This window comes from Ictalurus furcatus, chromosome 8 (genome assembly GCF_023375685.1).
Source record: "Ictalurus furcatus strain D&B chromosome 8, Billie_1.0, whole genome shotgun sequence".
In the NCBI taxonomy this organism is placed as follows: Eukaryota; Metazoa; Chordata; class Actinopteri; order Siluriformes; family Ictaluridae; genus Ictalurus; species Ictalurus furcatus.
This window is the reverse complement of record NC_071262.1, coordinates 2,978,928-2,998,763: the sequence shown is the minus strand read 5'-3', so window position 1 is coordinate 2,998,763 and position 19,836 is coordinate 2,978,928. Positions and strand designations below refer to the sequence as shown.

The window sequence follows — 19,836 nt, the reverse complement described above, 5'->3', positions numbered from 1 at the left end:
TCTACCCTTTGGGTTGTCTCTAGCCTCACAGGTATTCTTAAGATACATTTAGGCTGCATTGTACTCTCTAATGGCAGAGGTGTCAGGGTTCTTACATCCTTGTATAATTGTCCCCTCTGTGCCTCCACCAGAGAGCAGGACATGTGGGACACATCGAGTCTCCTTGCACACATCTTGAAGCTTGGTCACAGAGTGAACTCGCAGAAGAGCTCCCAATCTCCAAGGCAAATCAGTCATTTTATTGGCATGAGCATGACTCACCTGCCTGTTAAGTGCAACAGAGCAACTGGCAGTGCATACGTCCAGGTGATTGGCACCTGTACCAAGAAGTGGTGCAGCAGATCTGAATAAAGTTTGGTCAGGCACTGGTGAACCTCTTTTACTGACGTAGAATCAACTCACTGTCGAGCCTTATTCACTCTGACGACGCCAAATGGCCCTCTTCACATTACTCTCACTAGTGAGGGGAATGCCCTGGTAACTTTCTCACTGGGTGGACTGTACAATTCTAGAAGTTTGTGTAGAACCTACACCAACCTGTATTCTGCCCAGTGCCTAAAGAGTTACCATTTTTGCAGGGAATGCTAAATACAAGTCCCCATCTATGTTAATGGTGTATGTGGCGGCCATTTCAGCTCATCCTGATCCAGCAGATGGCACTTTCTTGGATTCTCATAAGCTCATATCAGCATTTCAGAAAGAAGCCATTTGGTTCCTCCTGACATGCTCCCCTATGAGCCTGGCCTTGGGATATCCCCTTTTGTTGAAGTCCATCATGTCCTCTCTCTTCTCTCAGGATGTTGATCTAAAATGTGTATCATTCAAAATAACCCCTCTGTTCGCAGTCACCTCAGCAAGAAGGGTGGGATAATTGCATACCTTAGGTCATCTTGCCTGCTTCGGTGGCCAGATGATTCCAGATCGACTGTATGGCCAAATTCTGGGCTCATGCCAAAGGTCATGTCACTCGTGTTTGTGAACCAGGTGAATGAACATGCAGTATTCTGCAAAGATCAACCTGCAGAACATTCACTCCTGTGTCCAGTATGAGCCTTACAGTACTATTTTAACCAGCTATTCATTCGTTGGACCAATTATTCATTTGACATCGTGCACACGTGATGCTCGCCTATCTATGAAGAGATTGGTTAACTGGGTATCAGAAGTCACCACCATGGCCTACTAACAGGCTGGACGCCCAGCCCTTACCGTGTCATGCCATTCCATGAAGAACATGTCATTCTCATAGGTATTACTGTGAGGAATTTCACTCCAGGCGATCTGCACCACAGCTAAATGGACTGCACCATAGAGACTGCTCCAGGCTCTATAAGATCATCATCGCCTTTCCTGACAGTGTGAGTGTGCTGATCATCTCTGAACACCTTTCCAGTCGGCCATAGGTGAGTCAGTTCCTGAAGCCCTTAGTGCAGAGAGGTATCCAGGTGTTATGCACTGCCCCTGGTGGTTAGGCGGGATGAAATAGAACACTGGTTACGGATGTAACTGTAAATTATTTTGAAAACTATATCCATTTCTCCCACCACTTCAGTATTATGGGTTATTTTGTGTAGCGTCATGACATTTCATTAAAACAGATGCATTTATTTATCCGGTTGAAATGCTTCAAAAATAATAATAAACAATATCAAGGAATACTTAAGCAAGGCACTGTAACTGTACTGTAACTATAAATATTGTCTAACGCGCATGAATAATGACAGTGTAATATATATATATATATATATATATATATATATATATATATATATATATATATATATATATATATATATATAGGACAGTCAACTGGAGGTCAACACTGAGCGGGTAGATGTTACATTTACAGGTCTGTAAATGGTTTAACACCGACCAAAGTCCACCCTAGATAACTGGCAGTATTAAGGAAACTTCTTGTTTGAGTGCAGCGTGACAGAGACCTCGTTCGTGTTCGCCGCTTTTCATTTGGCTCTCCTTATGTTATTAACACTTACAGAACAAGAACAAAGGCGAACACGGCATTATATTATTACAGTATAACAACCGTTTGGGAAGTTTCATGTCCATCTGGAAAACCTGACCATGCTAATCAGACAGGGGGCGCTCATTGCTTTCTGTTTCTGTTCGACTTTGATTGTGAGCAGGGAGGAGCAGGTCAGTTCATCCTGTTCAGTAATAATAATAATAATAATAATAATAATAATAATAATGCATTACCGTTCCTTCTTTTTCCAACTGTAAGAGCATTTCCAGATCTGTCACCACTCCAAACCAGGCATATTTCGCCGAAACTTTTGACACAAGCCCATTGGATAGGTACTCTTCTTGTACTCGTTATCCCTATAAGTAGCCTGCACTGTAAAGATTTTAAAATCATGCATGTTATTTTTGGTAATCGATCGTTTTTGTTGTCAGAGCTGAATAATAGTTGCATCTCATATGTCTCCCATTTCTTTGTGCTGAAGAAAATGGGTTCTTTCCCAATCACTGAAAGAAGGAGATTTGGACATTTATAAATATGATGGTAAGATTAATGTTGTGCTTCTAACGAATCTGTTTATATCTACGTGTCTGTGAAATGCGTGTCGGTGGAAATTGATTTGTAAATGTGAATATGTGAGGAAGGTAAGCATGAAGTAATTCATTATGGTTACCTAGAGGTTTATAGTTAGTGCTAATTTCATTTCCCAGATTAAATACTGAAATAACACTAACATTCAGTGAGATTATGGGACCTTTCTCCTCTGCAATTTTGCCTCCAAGGTTTAAGTGTTGAATATATTTGTGTGGATTGACCAGTTTGGACAAAAGCTGCTACCCAGTGTATAGTAGCTAACAATCCATATTATAACATTGGTGGCTCACCCTTAGGAGCAGGACGGGTAGCGCGCCATCATTTATATTACCAGCTCAGCGAATGTGAACGGCCATTTCCAAGTCCTCATTTAAAGCTCCATATATGTTAAATTCAGCTGAAATGCTGATCACTTTTTTTTTCTTTTTTGAGTGACCGGTGACCCAGCGTATAATCCAGTGTTCCACGGATTCGCTCTAGATGTTGCGACAGCACGCTCGCTGGCCTACTTAACATCTATAGAGTTATTATTGCAGCTAGTGATCGAAGATGGGAATTGCAGCAAGCAATAATGGAGGCCCATTGGGGCAGGAATCACACTGCTCTATGCTTGGGGAAGCACCGGACCAAACAGTTAATGGGGTTGCCAGATTGGGCTAGTTTAACAGTACTCTGTGGCCACCAAAGATCTTATAGCAAATCATTGGAATTCAATCTAATAAAGTGCGTACTGTGTGTCCATGATGTACAGAACCATCTCTATTGTAAAATCGAGTGAATTCAGATATATTGGAACAATTTTCAGTTATCAGGCCAGAAAATAAATGTTAAGTTTACCTATCCCAATTTACTGGATCTCCCAGTTTAACTGAATCCACCCGATATTCCTATATTATTTGAGGAGGAAAACGGGGAATATGGAGTTTAAGGTACTTCTAAAACCCACTCAGAACGACCTATTAGACTACATGCCGGATGACTGGATATCGTCGACCCTCAACTGCGTTTAGATTTTAATTTAAAAATCGATTTTACACACCTCCAGTTGGCAAACCCTGGTCTACATATAATAAGTGATGCTGCGATATTATTTTTAATTTAGGAGAATGGCTTTTAGAGGAATCCAAGAATAAAGCATCACCAGGAAACAAGGGCCTCGTCCTTAAGTCTCCCGGCCGTCATCATGCTATTTCTGCATACCTACGGACAGTGTACCACTTCAAAGAAAAACCTCTGTTCCTACAGTAAGCCTTTTCGTTCGTTCATCTTGGTTAATCACACCTTTACTTTATTTATAAAAATGATAGCACCTTGTAATGCTATGACATACCTGTGATGTTGCTGTAGTTCTAATCGGGTTTATATTAATGTGCTCATTCTTAAACGATACCGTTTCTATCGTAACAACTCAGTTACAAGTTCTGGTATGGCGGACGGAATGGCAGAGGTTTAATAATAAACGCTCAGTCCAATCACGTTTTATTGCTTACTGGACTACGTGTTTAACTGATCTCCACAGGTATGAAGTTTTCTTCCAAAACGGGATTGACTGTGGAGGAGGCTACATTAAGTTGCTGTCTCATTCAGACGACCTGCGTTTGGTGCGAGCATTACTAACATCACGAGCACGGTTCACGATAAGCATGCTATCATTACGTAGACTGGACTTTTCATTTATTTATTTATTTTTTTCGTATTCTTTTAGAGTCAGTTTAACGATGCCACACCATACACCATTATGTTTGGTCCAGACAAATGTGGAAGTATATACAAAGTGCACTTCATCATCCGCCACCGGAACCCACTGACGGGGATGTATGAGGAGAAACATGCCCGGCAGCCTGAGACTGACCTGAGCGACTATTTCACTGACCACGACCCTCATCTCTACGCTCTCAGTGAGTATTAACGAGGGCACAACATTAGGCCTGAAATCACTGAGCCGGGCTCGGGTTGGATTGAGAACCTTTAATTGCATTACACAATGTAAAACAAGTAGGCGGTATCAACAATTTCATCATAAAGTAGTCCAATACGATTAGACGACATCAATTATAACTGTCGACGGCAAAAGTATTAGACAACGTGGAAATTCCATTAATCTGAGGAATGTTTTTAGTTGTCCTACGCAGCTTTGGTGTTTTGAAATAAACTATGACGGAGGACCGATAAAGAAAAAAAAAACCACCTTTGTTTTTCAGATTTGTATCCTGACAACACATTTGAAATTTTCATCGACCAAACGTTAGTCAAAAACGGCAGTCTCCTGGAGGACATGGATCCCCCAGTGATGCCTCCCCGTGAGATAGAGGACCCGGAGGATACTAAACCCTTTAACTGGGATGACAGGCGTCATATTCCAGATCCCACCGTAACGAAACCCCACGACTGGTACGTTTATTCAAAATGTTTTGCAAATGTCTGAAAAGTCATTTGTGCGAAGGAAAAGAACTGTGCATATTGCCTACGATTATGCTAATGCTCTAAAAAGGGATATACTAGATGACGAGGTCGAAGTTGAATCTTTTTGAAGACTTCTAAACACGTGCCGTTATGGAGAGACTGAAATACACACTCCCTGTGTTTAATACAGTAACCGCACTAGGTATTAATGGCAGATTTAATCTCTCCGTATTGTGCACGAAGGGATGAAGAAGCTCCTCGGCTTATTCCTGACCCCACGGTGCAGAAACCTACCGGCTGGATAGAAGAGGAAGAGCCTTTTATCCCAGACCCAGAGGCTCAGGCTCCACATGACTGGTGTGTAAGGCAGCTCCACAGCACATGACAGCGTTCACGAGTCACTCTTCACACTTTACACCCTCTCTTTATCCTGTGACTCTACTGATACCATCCATCCATCCATCCATCTTCTATACCGCTTATCCTCTTCAGGGTCACGAGGAAACCTGGAGCCTATCCCAGGGAGGATCGGGCACAAGGCGGGGTACACCCTGGACAGGGTGCCAATACTATACTGATATGTTGTGTTATATTATATATATATCCATTGGTACGATCTCAAATAATCACAGTCCAACGCAGTTAACTCAGCGATCCATGTACAGCGAGAGAGAGAGAGTGAGGCCCAGGTGTCACTAATTTAACCCTCATGTTCTGGGAACCGGGGTTTCCAATCACCCAAACAGATTTCATAGCAATACATTTACAAAATGAATTTAAAATTATTTAATTCTAGCAGGCACGGTGGCGTAGTGGTTAGCATGTTTGCCTCGCACCTCCAGGGTTGGGGATTCGATTCCTGCTTCTGCCCTGTGTGTGTGTGTGTGTGGAGTTTGCATATTTTCCCAGTGCTTCCGGGGTTTCCTCCCCCAGTCGAAAGACGTGTTGTAGGCTGATTAGCGTCTCTAAATTGTCCGTAGGTTGTATGTGTGTGCGTGTGTGATTGTGCCCTGTGATGGGTTGGCACCCTGTCCAGGGTGTCCCCTGGGATAGGCTCTAGGTTCCCCCGTGGTACAGAAAATGGACGGACATTAATTATAGCTTACCCGGGTCCCGGTTTGATCCCGAGCTATGGAGTTTAGCATGTTCTCCCCATGTCCCAGCATTATTATGTCTACGACTATTGTTATGTGATGTAAATGTGGTTTTAAAGATTTATTTGTCATTAAATTTATTTTTTTTTTTTTTCAGTCTAACGGTGATATTAATTCCTTTGGCTAAACAGGTTAGTGGAGATGGATGGGGAGTGGGAAGCTCCTCTCGTTGCTAACCCTGCCTGCTCCCATGCTGCAGGCTGTGGGCCGTGGAAGCCTCCCATGGTGCCCAACCCAGCATATAAGGGGAAATGGAAACCACCTATGATTGACAACCCAAATTATCAGGTAGACCTGCAACAGAAGGCAACAGTAGGCTGATACTCAGGTTTAGCTGTAACTCTTATGTTCTTGTCTCAATTTCACTAATAACCCTTATTCTTGAAAAATGATCATTACATTACACAGACCACAGATACGATCGGATCATTCTGATACGAGAATTAACAAGACGAACAATTCTGAGGCAAAATAGAAACAAAACGTTCCGGTACGTGCTGTACCTGTTTCAGGTTTCATTTCCTTTCACATAACCTGTTATTAGCAGTCACATGTGCCCTCGCACGTGGTCAAATCTGCAGGCTTTCCCCGAACTGGAATATCTTACAGTACGGACAGTCTTAAATATATCTTCAAGTCAAAAGATATTACGAGTGTGAATTTGACGTAGAATATCAATGAGGAATGTCAGTGGGACATCAAACTAGCGAAAAAGAAACAACACGAGGGATAAACTTTGTAAAACTGACCCTGCTTGCTGGTTTCTGCATTAGGGAAAATGGCTGCCACGAAAGATCCCTAACCCGGCTTACTTTGAGGACACTCGGCCATTCAGAATGAGTCCTGTGTCTGCAGTAGGGTTTGAGTTGTGGTCCCTTACTGGAGATGTGCTGTTTGACAACATCCTGCTGTGTGACGACATCGTGATTGCCAGACGCTGGACAGAGGACACCTGGGGACAAAGGCAGACAGTAAGATGTTTTAAGCTCCCTAGATTCACTAGACCCTACCAACTTATTGTAAAATCTAGAAACCTGAATGAATGGAGCTTAAACTGTATTGCCAGTTGGCACTGACAGACAAAGTGTTGCATAAAATGGCTCAGAGAAGGACATCAAGAAGTTTGGTAATGTTGCCAGAGCCGTATCTCCCTGCAGTTCTCGCCTGGTTTCTCACTGGAGCTAAGCAGCGTTGAGCCTGGTCAGTACCTGGATGGGAAAACTAAGGTTGCTGCTGGAAGTGGTATTAGTGAGGCCAGCAGGGGGCGCTCACCCTGTGGCCTGTGTGGCTTCTAATGCTCCAGTATAGTGACAGGACACTGTAAAAGCAGCACCGCCTTTCGGATGTGACATTAAACCGAGGTCCTGACTCTCTGTGGTCATTAAAAATCCCAGGACACTTATTGTAAAAGAGTACGGGTGTAACCCCGGTGTCCTGGCGAAATTCGCCCTTGTCTATCATGGCCCCCTAATAATCCCCATTTCTGAATTGGCTTCATCACATCACAATAATATGTGTGGCGGACGTTCTGGCGCACTCTGGCTGCCGTCGCATCATCCAGGTGGATGCTACACACTAGCGGTAGTTGAAGAACCCCCTCCCGCTCCCCCTCCCCCTCCCCCCCCATGTAAAGAGCTTCGAGTGTCTAGAAAAGCATATATATAACTGTAACTAACAATATTAGTTTATTCATATATGTTCAGTAATCACTTTATCCTTGTCGGGGTTGCAGTGGATCTGAGCCGATCCTGGGAACGCTACACCCGACACACATATTCACACTCATCCACATCTACAGGCAATTTAGCATAGCCAGTCCAATTCCCAACATGTTTTTGGGAGGTAGGAGGAAACTGGATAACCCTGAGGAAATACATGGAGAAGAGAAACTCCACAGAGACAGTAACCCAAGCTCAGGATCAAATTGTATTGAATTTGCCTGTGGGTAGCAAATAAATAAACACACTCATAAACTCTAGCTAATAGTTAGTGGAATAGTGGCTGGAGGAGTTCTTGCCTAAATGGATTGGTATCCAGGACACGTGCAAATACTTTTTTGGCTTCGGGGAGTTCAATATATTGTAAAGAACGTCAATATCTAGGCTCGTTACAGCTCTTGGAACAGTGTTCATGTCTTTCCATGAAGCGATGGTAATCATACTGTAAACAACGATATGGTTCTTATTTCTTTCATATTTCTTATGAGATTATCATCAATCAAATATATGTCAGCGGTTATTCGGCTTGTTTTAGACCGACTCGTTTCAAGCTTGAAATTTGTTTAAAAAAAAAAACAACAAAAAAACAAACCACCAGGTCTATAAATATTAGGTTTAATAACCTTATAATTGGTGTATTGTAATCTTTTAATAGGAAATGCTAGATAACTGTGACTATATTAAAGACATTTTCACTCGCTAAGGTGCCATTATTTTTTTGCAGTGCATCTGTAGAGCAGATTCAATAAGCTAGATCTTCAGTAGGTTAATGGGAAACTTGGTGTTGTGACACACTTATAGAATTTGAATGCCTCTTCTAGCATGGACTTGTGGAGCGGTTACTGTTCGCCACAGAAAAGCGTCCCTGGCTCTGGGGTGTGTACGTCTTCAGCGTGGGCCTCCCCATCATCCTCTTTATCAGTTTCATGTGGCCTGATAAGGTAGAACCTGTTGGATATTTTGCATATTTTAGACAATCATTACACCAGATTCATTTATAGTATCGTTTTATATCCGAGTCATTCGATTGGTGAGATGATGCAGTGTTCACCGTATTCTTTAGCGAACTTCGGGAGAAGTTCATACATGACATGTCTATTTGTGTGTCAGCGATTTGGCCCCTCGGATCAGGATTATTACTACAAAAAATCTGACGAGCCTCAGTCGGAGAGTCCACAGGATCCAGAAGGTCACCGGAGTTTCACTGACTGTGGTGGGTACATTAGATTTTAAACGTTTGTTTCAATCGTAGTAATAAATTGCAGCGTTTTCTGAATTGTACATTGATTTTTTTTTTTTATATGATGATCAAGGACCCAACAACTCTACTGGCCTGAGGAAACGGGGGGTCAATAATGTACAGAAAAAATCAGACTTGGAGTTAAAGGTAATTAGGTAGTTAGAGATAACTCAAATTTCCAATGGTTTGGAAAATTTTTTTAAACTTCATTTAAAACATCTTTGTTTGTTCCTGTCTACAGGTCATCAAATGATGCAGCTCTTTGTGGTTTACTGAGCCTGGCATGGATAAAGCAATGGAAGATAAAACATGAATGGTTTCTAAGCAACATCCTACCTAAAATATTCTAAACTTCAAATCAATTCACCTAGACACTCCAGAGGGGGGAAAGAAATGCCATTTTTATTGGACTTTAAAAAAAAAAAAAAAAATTTAAATAGTGATCATGTGACTTTCAGATAGTCTTGATGGGATAGTATAGAAATGAATTTTGTAAGATGCGTTCTTGTGAACTGTAAACGTCTGTGTTTCAAATAAAGCTTTCACTTTCAGAGTCAAATGAAATATATTGTTGGAACGTTTTTTCCCTAAACGAGAACGGGCTACATTTACAGTTTTCACTTATTTATGATCAGAATTATCTCACAAATGATACAATGTCATGGTTTTTAGTCCTACTGTACTCAATTTTAGAAGAAGGTTCAAATACTTATTCCCCCAGCGTCACAAATGACTCGTTAAATGATCCGTTCTAAACGATTCATTCGGAACTCCTCCTTTCAGAGAGCATGCTCTGCTCTGATTGGTCAGATATCCCAGTCTGTCGTGATTGGTCTACCGCTGTCAGCGTGTTTCAAAAAGGAAACGCCCACTACCGTAACGAGTTTTAGCTCCGTCTGTCAGCGAGCGGCCGATGAAGACCAGCGGCGGGGCTTTTTGTTACGTACCTACGTAGGTTAGTACAGGAAGTAAAGTCTGGAATCACTAACGAGTCGATTCAGCTGTTCAGAATCGGTTCCTTCTTTTGGGAGTCAATGACTCCGTTTGTCATGCGCTTTGATTTCTGAGACTTTGCAGATGTTCTAACATTCACAAACAGCTCTATAACACGCTACATATCTGGTAATATTTGGGAAAAAACCCATAATAGGTGCACTTTAAGATCTCTCTTGGAACTACAAGCTCTGGGAAAACAATCCTAGCTGAACTGGTCACTGTGTCTATTTGAATGGTAGTACTGTTTATAAATGTTTATACCCGCACACAAGTTATAATAAGCAACAAACTACAAGATAGTAAAAGCAACCGTTCACATTTAGTTCCATTAATGTACTGAGACACATCTAAGGCCAGCCCAGAAGTCCGGAAGAATCATTTTAAATACACCATCAATGTTTTCAACATGTTTTCATTCCTCCATTTTAATACAATACAACCACTTGAGATAGAACTTTATTCTCTTTAATCTGATGAATAATTAAATAATTACATGATTCATGGCATATTAATAATTACATTATTATGACAAAAAGCAAACAAAAAAAGTGCACTGTGGGATGAATTGGGGGAAAAAATTTTTTTTTTCAACCGACACATATGTAACAATCAATCAATTAGGGAGACTGAAAATCTCCTCCCACTCACCAGTGCATACTAGTCCTCGTACACTAACTGTACATCTGCAGCTGGGCTCAATATGAGTCGAGGCATGTGCATAATAGAACTGTGGGAAACACTGTAATTACATCTACGTTTACGGCGTCTGGCAGACACCCTTATGCGGAGTTAATGAAATTGATCTCAGTTGAGGGTTAAGGACCTTGCTCAAGGGCCCAACAATGGCAGTGCTGGGATTTGAACGACCTCACGACCTTCCGTGAGTTCGGTAATCCGTCGTCTTAACTGCTGAGCTAGCACTGCCCCGTTCCCGTGGTATAATGTACGTAACGTTTAAGCATATAGTACAACTTTAAACTGTGACAGTATTTGTGACGGGACCCGCACACACCAACTGTACACGCGAATGGATTAACAAGACGAACAAACGGGACTTATACCATCCCACCATGTTAGAACCGTGCATGGGTTATTTTTCTCCTAAAAAGGAAGAACCATAAACCTGTATCCGTGAGCTTCACACACTCCTCGATACACACCGATACTGATTACTGTTTGGTTTTCTCACATTTTTTTTTTCTTCCTTCAAATATTAACACTAATACCATGGATACGACGATATTGGGATTTCCAACCACTTCATATATCATAGTGATCATAAATAACGTGTATTAATTCTCTTCTACGCGTACATAATATACCAAACGTCGTTTGTTTTTATTATACAATTACGCCGTATGCAGTAGGCTTCCGAGTAGTGATGATTAGTGAGTCTGTGTGTTGATTTTGCACAGATTCCGTGTGCATAAACGTGTGCCTTGCTAACAAAGATTTCATGTTAGAACTTGACGTATATGTTCATCACCAACATAACTGCTTCACAACATGGGATAAAAGAAAATGTTCTAGAAAGGAATCGCATTCGTTCACAAAACATTCGCTGATTTGAACGCTCAAGGAATGCTTGGGGGGGGGGTTGTTTTTGGAAAGAGGGTGTTTAATTTCCAGGCTCTCCTGAGTCCTGTGTGTGTGTGTGTGTGTGTGTGTGTGTGTGTGTGTGTGTGTTTAAAGCTACGCAGTCATTGTTAAGAAGCCTGCACCTGAGAGAGCCAGGCTAAACAGAAGACAGCTCAGGAAACACCGGATTAAATGTACAGATGGCGTAATGGTCTTGAGCGAGTGGTTTATTTCCCTTCAAGATCAGAGAGAGTGAAGGAAGAAGCTCCAGCTTTGCTTCCTACTTGCTCCGGCAGTTGGGCCAAGTCACACCTCCGCATGCAGCTGTTACTATGATGAACAGGACCACCTGAACACACAAGGGATGAATAAAAATAAAAGGCCTCGTCAGTTTATATAATGATTATTATTATCATTTTTCATCTGCAGACCCATCAGTATCTATCTGGTGAGCTGAGCTTTCTATTTTACTCTGCAGTATTCCTGCACAACGTTTCATGTTTTACTCACGAGCGCTGCAATTATGACGATGATCGTCAATTTCAGGTTCTTCATACACATGGCGCGGGCTAGGTTGCGACTCGTCGTCTTGAAGGTGACGGACTGTATTTTTAAAAAGGAACAAGAAGCAAAGGAATGCATCCTCGCGATCACGTTCGGCAAAATGGCAATATGCGGGAGTCAAGACAGACACTCACCGAGTCCACCAAGTTCTCAGTCTTGTCAATGAGAAGTTCCAGTTTCTCTCCTCTCTGTGCCACCAGATCTAAAGGGAAAACGTCGCATTCTGAGATCATCTGATGTTCAGCACGATTGTAAAGAGCGCTTATTTGAGTTATAGTAGCCTTCCTGTCAGCTCAACCCAGTCTGACCATATATATATATATATATATATATATATATATATATATAAACACTAGACAAAAATGAATAACACTGCATCGAAACAAATTTTTAAAAAATTAGCAGTCGTCGTCTCACCAATGTTCCGGACCATAATGCCCTTCAAGTCATCAACCTGCATTTGCGTCTCTGTCAACCGATCCGAGCCTCTTGGATCTGAGTGGTGTTTCTGTGAGAGGACAAAATTCAAATGAATACTTGCCAACACATATAGGGCTGTACAGGACAATATATTACTGATTTTGGGATAAATTACATTATGCTTTTATTTTCCCTACATACATATTGATAAAAACCTGTTTTGAACATAAGTGAATATTATTTTTTTTTTTTACTTATATACTTGTTTTTGCCACACAGAGATTAAGTTGCTAAACAAAATTCTGAATGGCAACCAAATTGATTTCCCACTACCTTATTATTGTTGTTGTCAATAAAATGAATACTACTACTACTGCTATTACTACCACTATTACTACTACCACCAATACTCCTACTACCACTATTACTACCACCACCACCACCAATACTCCTACTACCACTATTACTACCACTACTACTACTCCTACCACTACTACCCCTACCACTACTACTACCACCACTACCCCTACCACCACTACTTCCACTACTACTACCACTACTTCCACCACTACTCCTACAACTACTACTACCACCACCACCAATACTCCTACTACCACTATTACTACCACTACTACTACTACTACCACCACTACCACCACTACTACCACCACTACTTCCACCGCTACTCCTACCACCACTACTACTACTACCACCACTACTCCTACCACCACTACCACTCCTACCACTATTACTACCACCACTACTACCACCACCACCCCTACTCCTACCACCACTACTACCACCGCTACTCCTACAACTACTACTCCTACCACTTCCACCACCACTACTACCACCACCACTACTCCTACCACTACTACCACCACTACTCCTACCACTACTACCACCACCACTACTCCTACCACCACTACTACCAGCACTACTCCTACCACCACTACTACTACCACCACCACCACTCCTACCACTATTACTACCACCACTACTACCACCGCTACTCCTACAACTACTACTCCTACCACTTCCACCACCACTACTACTACTCCTACTACCACTACTTCTACCACCACCACTCCAACCACTACTACTACCACCACTACTCCTACCACCACTACTACCACTACTACTACCACTACCAGCACTACTCCTACTACTCCTACCACCACTACTACTCCTACCACTACAACCACCACCACCACTCCTACTACCACCACTACTCCTACCACCACCAGCACTACTCCTACTACTCCTACCACCACTACTCCTACTACCACTACTACCACCACTACTCCTACAACTACTACTACTACCACCACTACCCCTACTCCTACCACCACTACTTCCACCACTACTACTACCACCACTACTTCCACCACTACTACTACCACTACTTCCACCACTACTCCTACAACTACTACTATTACTACCACCACCACCAATACTCCTACTACCACTATTACTACCACTACTACTACTCCTACCACTACTACCCCTACCACTACTCCTACCACCACTACTACTACTACCACCACTACCCCTACTCCTACCACCACTACTTCCACCACTACTACTACCACTACTTCCACCACTACTCCTACAACTACTACTACTACTACCACCACCACCACCAATACTCCTACTACCACTATTACTACCACTACTACTACTACTACTACCACCACCACTTCCACCGCTACTCCTACCACCACTACTACTACTACTACCACCACTACTCCTACCACCACTACCACTCCTACCACTATTACTACCACCACTACTACCACCACCACCCCTACTCCTACCACCACTACTACCACCGCTACTCCTACAACTACTACTCCTACCACTTCCACCACCACTACTACCACCACCACTACTCCTACCACTACTACCACCACTACTCCTACCACTACTACCACCACCACTACTCCTACCACCACTACTACCAGCACTACTCCCAGCACTACTCCTACCACCACTACTACTACCACCACCACCACTCCTACCACTATTACTACCACCACTACTACCACCGCTACTCCTACAACTACTACTCCTACCACTTCCACCACCACTACTACTACTCCTACTACCACTACTTCTACCACCACCACTCCAACCACTACTACTACCACCACTACTCCTACCACCACTACTACCACTACTACTACCACTACCAGCACTACTCCTACTACTCCTACCACCACTACTACTCCTACCACTACAACCACCACCACCACTCCTACTACCACCACTACTCCTACCACCACCAGCACTACTCCTACTACTCCTACCACCACTACTCCTACTACCACTACTACCACCACTACTCCTACAACTACTACTACTACTACCACTCCTAATCCTACTACTCCCCCGATCCTGTTCTCAGCAGGCCTGGTCCCAAACATGTCAAACATCTTTAATTCATTAACTTGTAACTTGTGAAGTGCCAGTTTATTATTATCCACTTTTACAAAAAAATTAATAAAAATGTTACATTCCAACAAGTACAACAATCACATCACTGCAGCATGTGGCCCTAACATGTCCCCAAATGGCTAATGCCTGGGTTTTTCATGCACAGGTTCAAGTGTTTACGAAGACTGCTACTGCAAAAAATATATATAAATAAAAATAAAAATAAATAAATAAATACAAATAAAATGCTTGGGAATCCTGTGGGTCACAACACAGACGTGCCACGACTAGGCAAATCCTATACAAATAAAACACGAGTATGCAGAATTTCATAATTATCAAATGATCATCACTTAATGATCAGACTTTGTCTTGAATGAACTGAATGCTATCCAGGCAAAACTTTTAGGGTAACCACTGAAGAAAGTGTGAACAGCACGGCACGGCTAAACTTCAGCACAGACCATTCATTTCTTCATGGCTGCGGTTTATAGACACTAAGACGCGCTCTTCCAGAATGAAACATTTTCTGTACCACAATCCTACTAACTGCTCTTATCCAATCAAACGCTCTGATATGGAATCCCACATGTTTTTAGGTTTTATCATCACTACTGCCTTTAAAAAAAAATTAATAAATAAAAAATGATACTACTACTACTAATCATCATCATCATCATCATAATTCTTTCGTAACCGCTGCATGGATATCGTGTCATCCCAGGCAGTTCTCAGAACAAACATTCCCGATCTGAGATTTTGGGCCGAACCTTCTATCAGAACTTGTTTCTTGCACTTCTTTGGTTGCAGAGGTACTAAATCTGTCAGCAGTAATCATGTCATATGATACAACGGCGATCTTAATTCACAAGGAAGGAATTGTTTCAGGATTTGCCTTACGCGGACAAAAATCTTACAGTGTAAAGCAGCTTTTTCATGCGCACATGCAAAAGAAACCCATCAGGACTGACTGCAGTGAACACTGATTACGTTTACATGCACGTCAAATTCTGTTTAAGGTCCATATTTGGGTTGCGGCCCTATTCCGAATACGGATGTTTATATGCGTATAGGCATCGGGATATTCCTGTATACGTGGTTGTTATGAGTTGCCATTCCTAAATACCTAGACTACAGCTAAGCATCTGCTAGCACCCACAATTCCTTGCGACCTGAGCACGCGCTTATATCTCCCATCAGTGGATTTTCTGAATAAGGTGCAACAGATTTCAGATTACAACATTCATACTCCAGAGGTGCGAATCAGAATTTGGTGGAATCAGAGTATTGACTCGGTATTGTGCAGACAGGACAGGAAGCTTGCGTTGGAAAGTGGGATGGAGATGTTGTGTGAAATGTCACGTACCATTTGTGCGGCAAGAGTGCTGGAGAACTCGCTGTTCATGGCGTAGGGTAAAGCCGTCTGAGCCCGAGAGCCATAGGTGGTCTGGAAACGTTTCTTGACTTCGTTGAGGAAACTGAATGCGCGCGACCTCTCAAAGTCCTGCACGCAAAGCCACAGAACAGGATCGTCTACGTCGTCGTTAGCACGACTTGTGAAAGATCGAATGGTTTAAACGCAGAACGATGGTGTTTTTTTTTTCTTTTCCCACTGTACATTTAAAGACAGGTAACAACAGAGCTCAAAGAGGTGACTTGAACAGCCCGGGAGGGCCTGTTAGCTCCGGATCATAATAACCGACATGCATAATACATTATATGGTTACACAACAATGTTAGAACAGTTAAACCGAGCTCTTTAGAAGATTACAAACGACCACAGCCTCATGCCTCTGCGATGTACAGTGCTTGAGAAACTTTGTTAAAACACTGACAAGAGAGACTGATTAACAGTTTTTGAGAAATGAAACCTTTTGTACAGGTTGACACAAAGAGCACAAGCAGTTCTGGTACTCTGCGCAGTGGAAAAAGGCCTGAGCCATCATGGAAATTCGACAAATAGGGAACATGTCGTACTCACGTCATCTGTGATGCATAAATAGATAATTCTGTCATGACAGATGTAGTGGAAGAGATAGCTGAAAATAAGAGTGATGATGTCAGGTGTTATGTTTAAAAAAATTTTTTAAATAATAATAATAATAATAATAATAATAATAAATTGCCCATTCAGTTGAAGAGAAACTTCAAGAAGGATTCACGTTTCTTACCTGCCATGCGAGTAGGTTAATTTGTTGTTTTCGGATGGAATCCTCGCCAGAATTTGCTCCGTCACCTCCAGGAAGTTTCCTCCGCACCAGGCATGTTTGGCGAGTATGGTGGTTCCGCGGGCTACCACAGCGAAAAGGATCGCCATAGCACAGAGCTGGAAACGTGGGAAATGACTTTGCTTAAACAGAGCGGTTAAATGGGTCCTCGCACGCAGAGTGCCCGACGGGCATCGTTGCTAAACTGACGGGATTATGACATCTTGGTCGGCTCCGATATTGCACCGTTTAACCCCCATCTGTCACAACGGTAACTGAAAATATTCTTATTTTGTAAAGTGTGTAAATCCTTAAAAAGGACTGCCGCTGCATTTCGAGTAAAAATTAATAAACAAAATAATTAGGAGGTTGGCTTGATTTCATGCGAATATTTATGCAGGTAATGTAAATAACTCCAAGCGTGCGTTATGAAAAGAAGGAAGTAAAATCTTACAACACAGATACAACTCACAGATCTGCAGCATTCTTTCAATGTTTTGAGGTTTTATAAAGGTTGAATAAGGTTGTGTGTTATATATATATATATATATATATATAAACGATTACATTATTCAGAATAAACAGATTGGTTAGAAAGCTTGCTAGAAAGGTTCATATGCTATTTAATAAAACGTTTAAGTGGGAGCTTTTTTTAATTTATATATATTTTTTAAAATTTTCACATGGCTGAGAGGTTTCCTGTGTTTATTTACTCATCAGTAGTAACTGCCCGGTTCTGGTTGTGGTGATTTAAATTAGGCTACTAATTTGTTTAGATCTCGGGGAAGTATAACTAATAAATAGGTTTAGAAATTGTCAGGGGAAGATACAAACCAAAATAATACCGTTCTGGATTTAAGACCCGGAATACATATGAGGATATGAATATTCGGAGTACTGAGCAGATACAGATAGCTGGCAGGGCGTTACACCTCTCCTATACGCTCACTGTTCAGTCCTTCGTAGAAACAAACGCAAAAAAAAATAAAATAAATAAATAATCAAGCAAACGCCGCAATATCCGGAGGAGCTTGGGATTTTTCAAAATGGCCGCAGGTTTGGGTCGAGACGCGTCACACGACCTCATCAGAACTGCGCATTCAAGCCAAAGCCCTCCTCAATTCGTTTACAGCTAAACAAACCTCACTGCGAAAGACCGTGCAAAACAATTTCGTGCGATTTCGCAAAATTCAAGAAGTTTTCCTAAAAAAGAAAAAAAAAACCTCGCAAATTTTTGGCCGCTATAATCACAAACAAACAAAAACAAAAACTGTGAAATCCTGTACGGACTGCTTTTTAAAAAAAATATTACCAAAACTATTGTTAGATGAGTGTTTTCAAAATACTTAATTACTGCCCTTGTTTGTAGATCTTAGGGTTAAAGTAGATCACAACTCAGCACTGCTGAATGATGAAATCTGATTGGTCAGAAGGTGTTGATTAATGCTCTATAAGACAGTTGATTAATGCTCTGAAAGTAGTGCCGGCTCTAATTCAAATAACTGGTGTATATTAATGCGCTCGTTACGAGAATATGCTACAGTTTCTATAGTAACAGCTCATACACAGGGTATTGGATGGCGGAGTAACATTTACCCCAGACACTTAATACGCACGGCAGAAATCCCCTGATTACTCGATCAGCTTGGCTAGCTACTGAAAATAAAACCATGCAGCTTTGCTAAAACAACACTGTCCGGTTCTTCTTCTTCTTCTGTCTTACTAGAACTCTCTATAAACTCACCCCTGACCAATCACTCACCACAAACATCACATGACTCAAACCTTTCAAACTCACTCACTCGCGACTTCTTTTCCACACCTGTATTCCCACAAACCCCGCCTCATGAACTCTGATCGGCTATCAGCATCCAGCCTGAATTAGCTAATATTCTATTCGCTCTCAAATCCGTCAATCTGCGACTATTCGGAGCTACCAGCCAATCCTCTATCGAACGAGGCGGGTTTATCGGAATACGGGTGGGGGAGAAAAAAAAAAGGCGACTGGCATAGCTGTTTAGCCACTAGCATAACATGAAACATTCTGGAAGCTAAGCTAGTTAAGGCAAACAAATCGACGGCAATCTCTCCTTCTAGACAGACAGGCAATTTATAACGACACTACACTCCTATAGGGATTAATAAATGATAATAAACATACCTGATACAGTTTTAATCAAAGCGTCGAGGCTTTTATTTGCGTTGTAAACATTAAAAAAGCTTGAACGCTGCTGAAAGTTCCTTCCGCAGGTTCCCAGTAACTTCCGCCCCCACTGCATCCCGGAAATGACGTTTACTGCAACCGCATAGTTTCTATTGTAAAGTTAATATTTTTTAAAATCACGTATATCCGTTGATACGACAATTTGGTCACGTGAATGATTTTTTTTTTGGATAAATTGCACATCTCTTAAACTGTACTAATAAATAATCGATGTTTTTTGTTCACTCGCTACCACTGCGTTATCTGAAACTCTGTTTCAGTCGATCAGTTTCTTTTATAAACCCTATAATTCGCAGTAACTAATGTGAAAGCATTAAAATG

The 19,836-nt window shown here is 41.8% G+C and overlaps 2 protein-coding genes across 2 annotated transcripts; one reads left to right on the top strand and one right to left on the bottom strand.

The window, feature by feature from the left end:
- Positions 1-1,905: 1,905 nt before the first annotated feature.
- si:ch211-274f20.2 (calnexin) lies at positions 1,906-9,768 on the top strand. The gene is made up of 14 exons (XM_053630874.1): positions 1,906-2,154; positions 2,243-2,316; positions 2,466-2,524; positions 3,678-3,819; positions 4,095-4,176; positions 4,281-4,473; positions 4,777-4,966; positions 5,222-5,335; positions 6,264-6,420; positions 6,906-7,103; positions 8,672-8,791; positions 8,961-9,063; positions 9,164-9,237; positions 9,332-9,768. The coding sequence occupies exons 1-14, from the start codon at positions 2,083-2,085 to the stop codon at positions 9,341-9,343; spliced, it is 1,590 nt and encodes a 529-aa protein (XP_053486849.1). The 5' UTR covers positions 1,906-2,082; the 3' UTR covers positions 9,344-9,768.
- Positions 9,769-10,526: 758 nt separating this feature from the next.
- On the bottom strand, positions 10,527-19,595 carry sybl1 (synaptobrevin-like 1). Its single transcript, XM_053630873.1, has 8 exons — positions 19,453-19,595; positions 17,256-17,410; positions 17,066-17,123; positions 16,451-16,588; positions 12,646-12,736; positions 12,363-12,430; positions 12,175-12,267; positions 10,527-12,013 (listed from the first exon to the last, which is right to left on the bottom strand). The coding sequence occupies exons 2-8, from the start codon at positions 17,399-17,401 to the stop codon at positions 11,945-11,947; spliced, it is 663 nt and encodes a 220-aa protein (XP_053486848.1). The 5' UTR covers positions 17,402-17,410; positions 19,453-19,595; the 3' UTR covers positions 10,527-11,944.
- Positions 19,596-19,836: the final 241 nt, after the last annotated feature.

Bases quoted from the DNA above. Each gene is read 5' to 3' on its own strand.
- si:ch211-274f20.2 (XM_053630874.1), top strand. From the start codon at position 2,083: ATGCTAATCAGACAGGGGGCGCTCATTGCTTTCTGTTTCTGTTCGACT. The intron at 3,820-4,094 runs GTAAGCCTTTTC...TGATCTCCACAG, and splicing joins GAAAAACCTCTGTTCCTACA to GTATGAAGTTTTCTTCCAAA. The intron at 6,421-6,905 runs GTAGACCTGCAA...TTTCTGCATTAG, and splicing joins TTGACAACCCAAATTATCAG to GGAAAATGGCTGCCACGAAA.
- sybl1 (XM_053630873.1), bottom strand. From the start codon at position 17,401: ATGGCGATCCTTTTCGCTGTGGTAGCCCGCGGAACCACCATACTCGCC. The intron at 12,737-16,450 runs GTACGTGACATT...GTCCTCTCACAG, and splicing joins GCACTCTTGCCGCACAAATG to AAACACCACTCAGATCCAAG. The intron at 12,014-12,174 runs GTGAGTAAAACA...TTGTGTGTTCAG, and splicing joins TCGTCATAATTGCAGCGCTC to GTGGTCCTGTTCATCATAGT.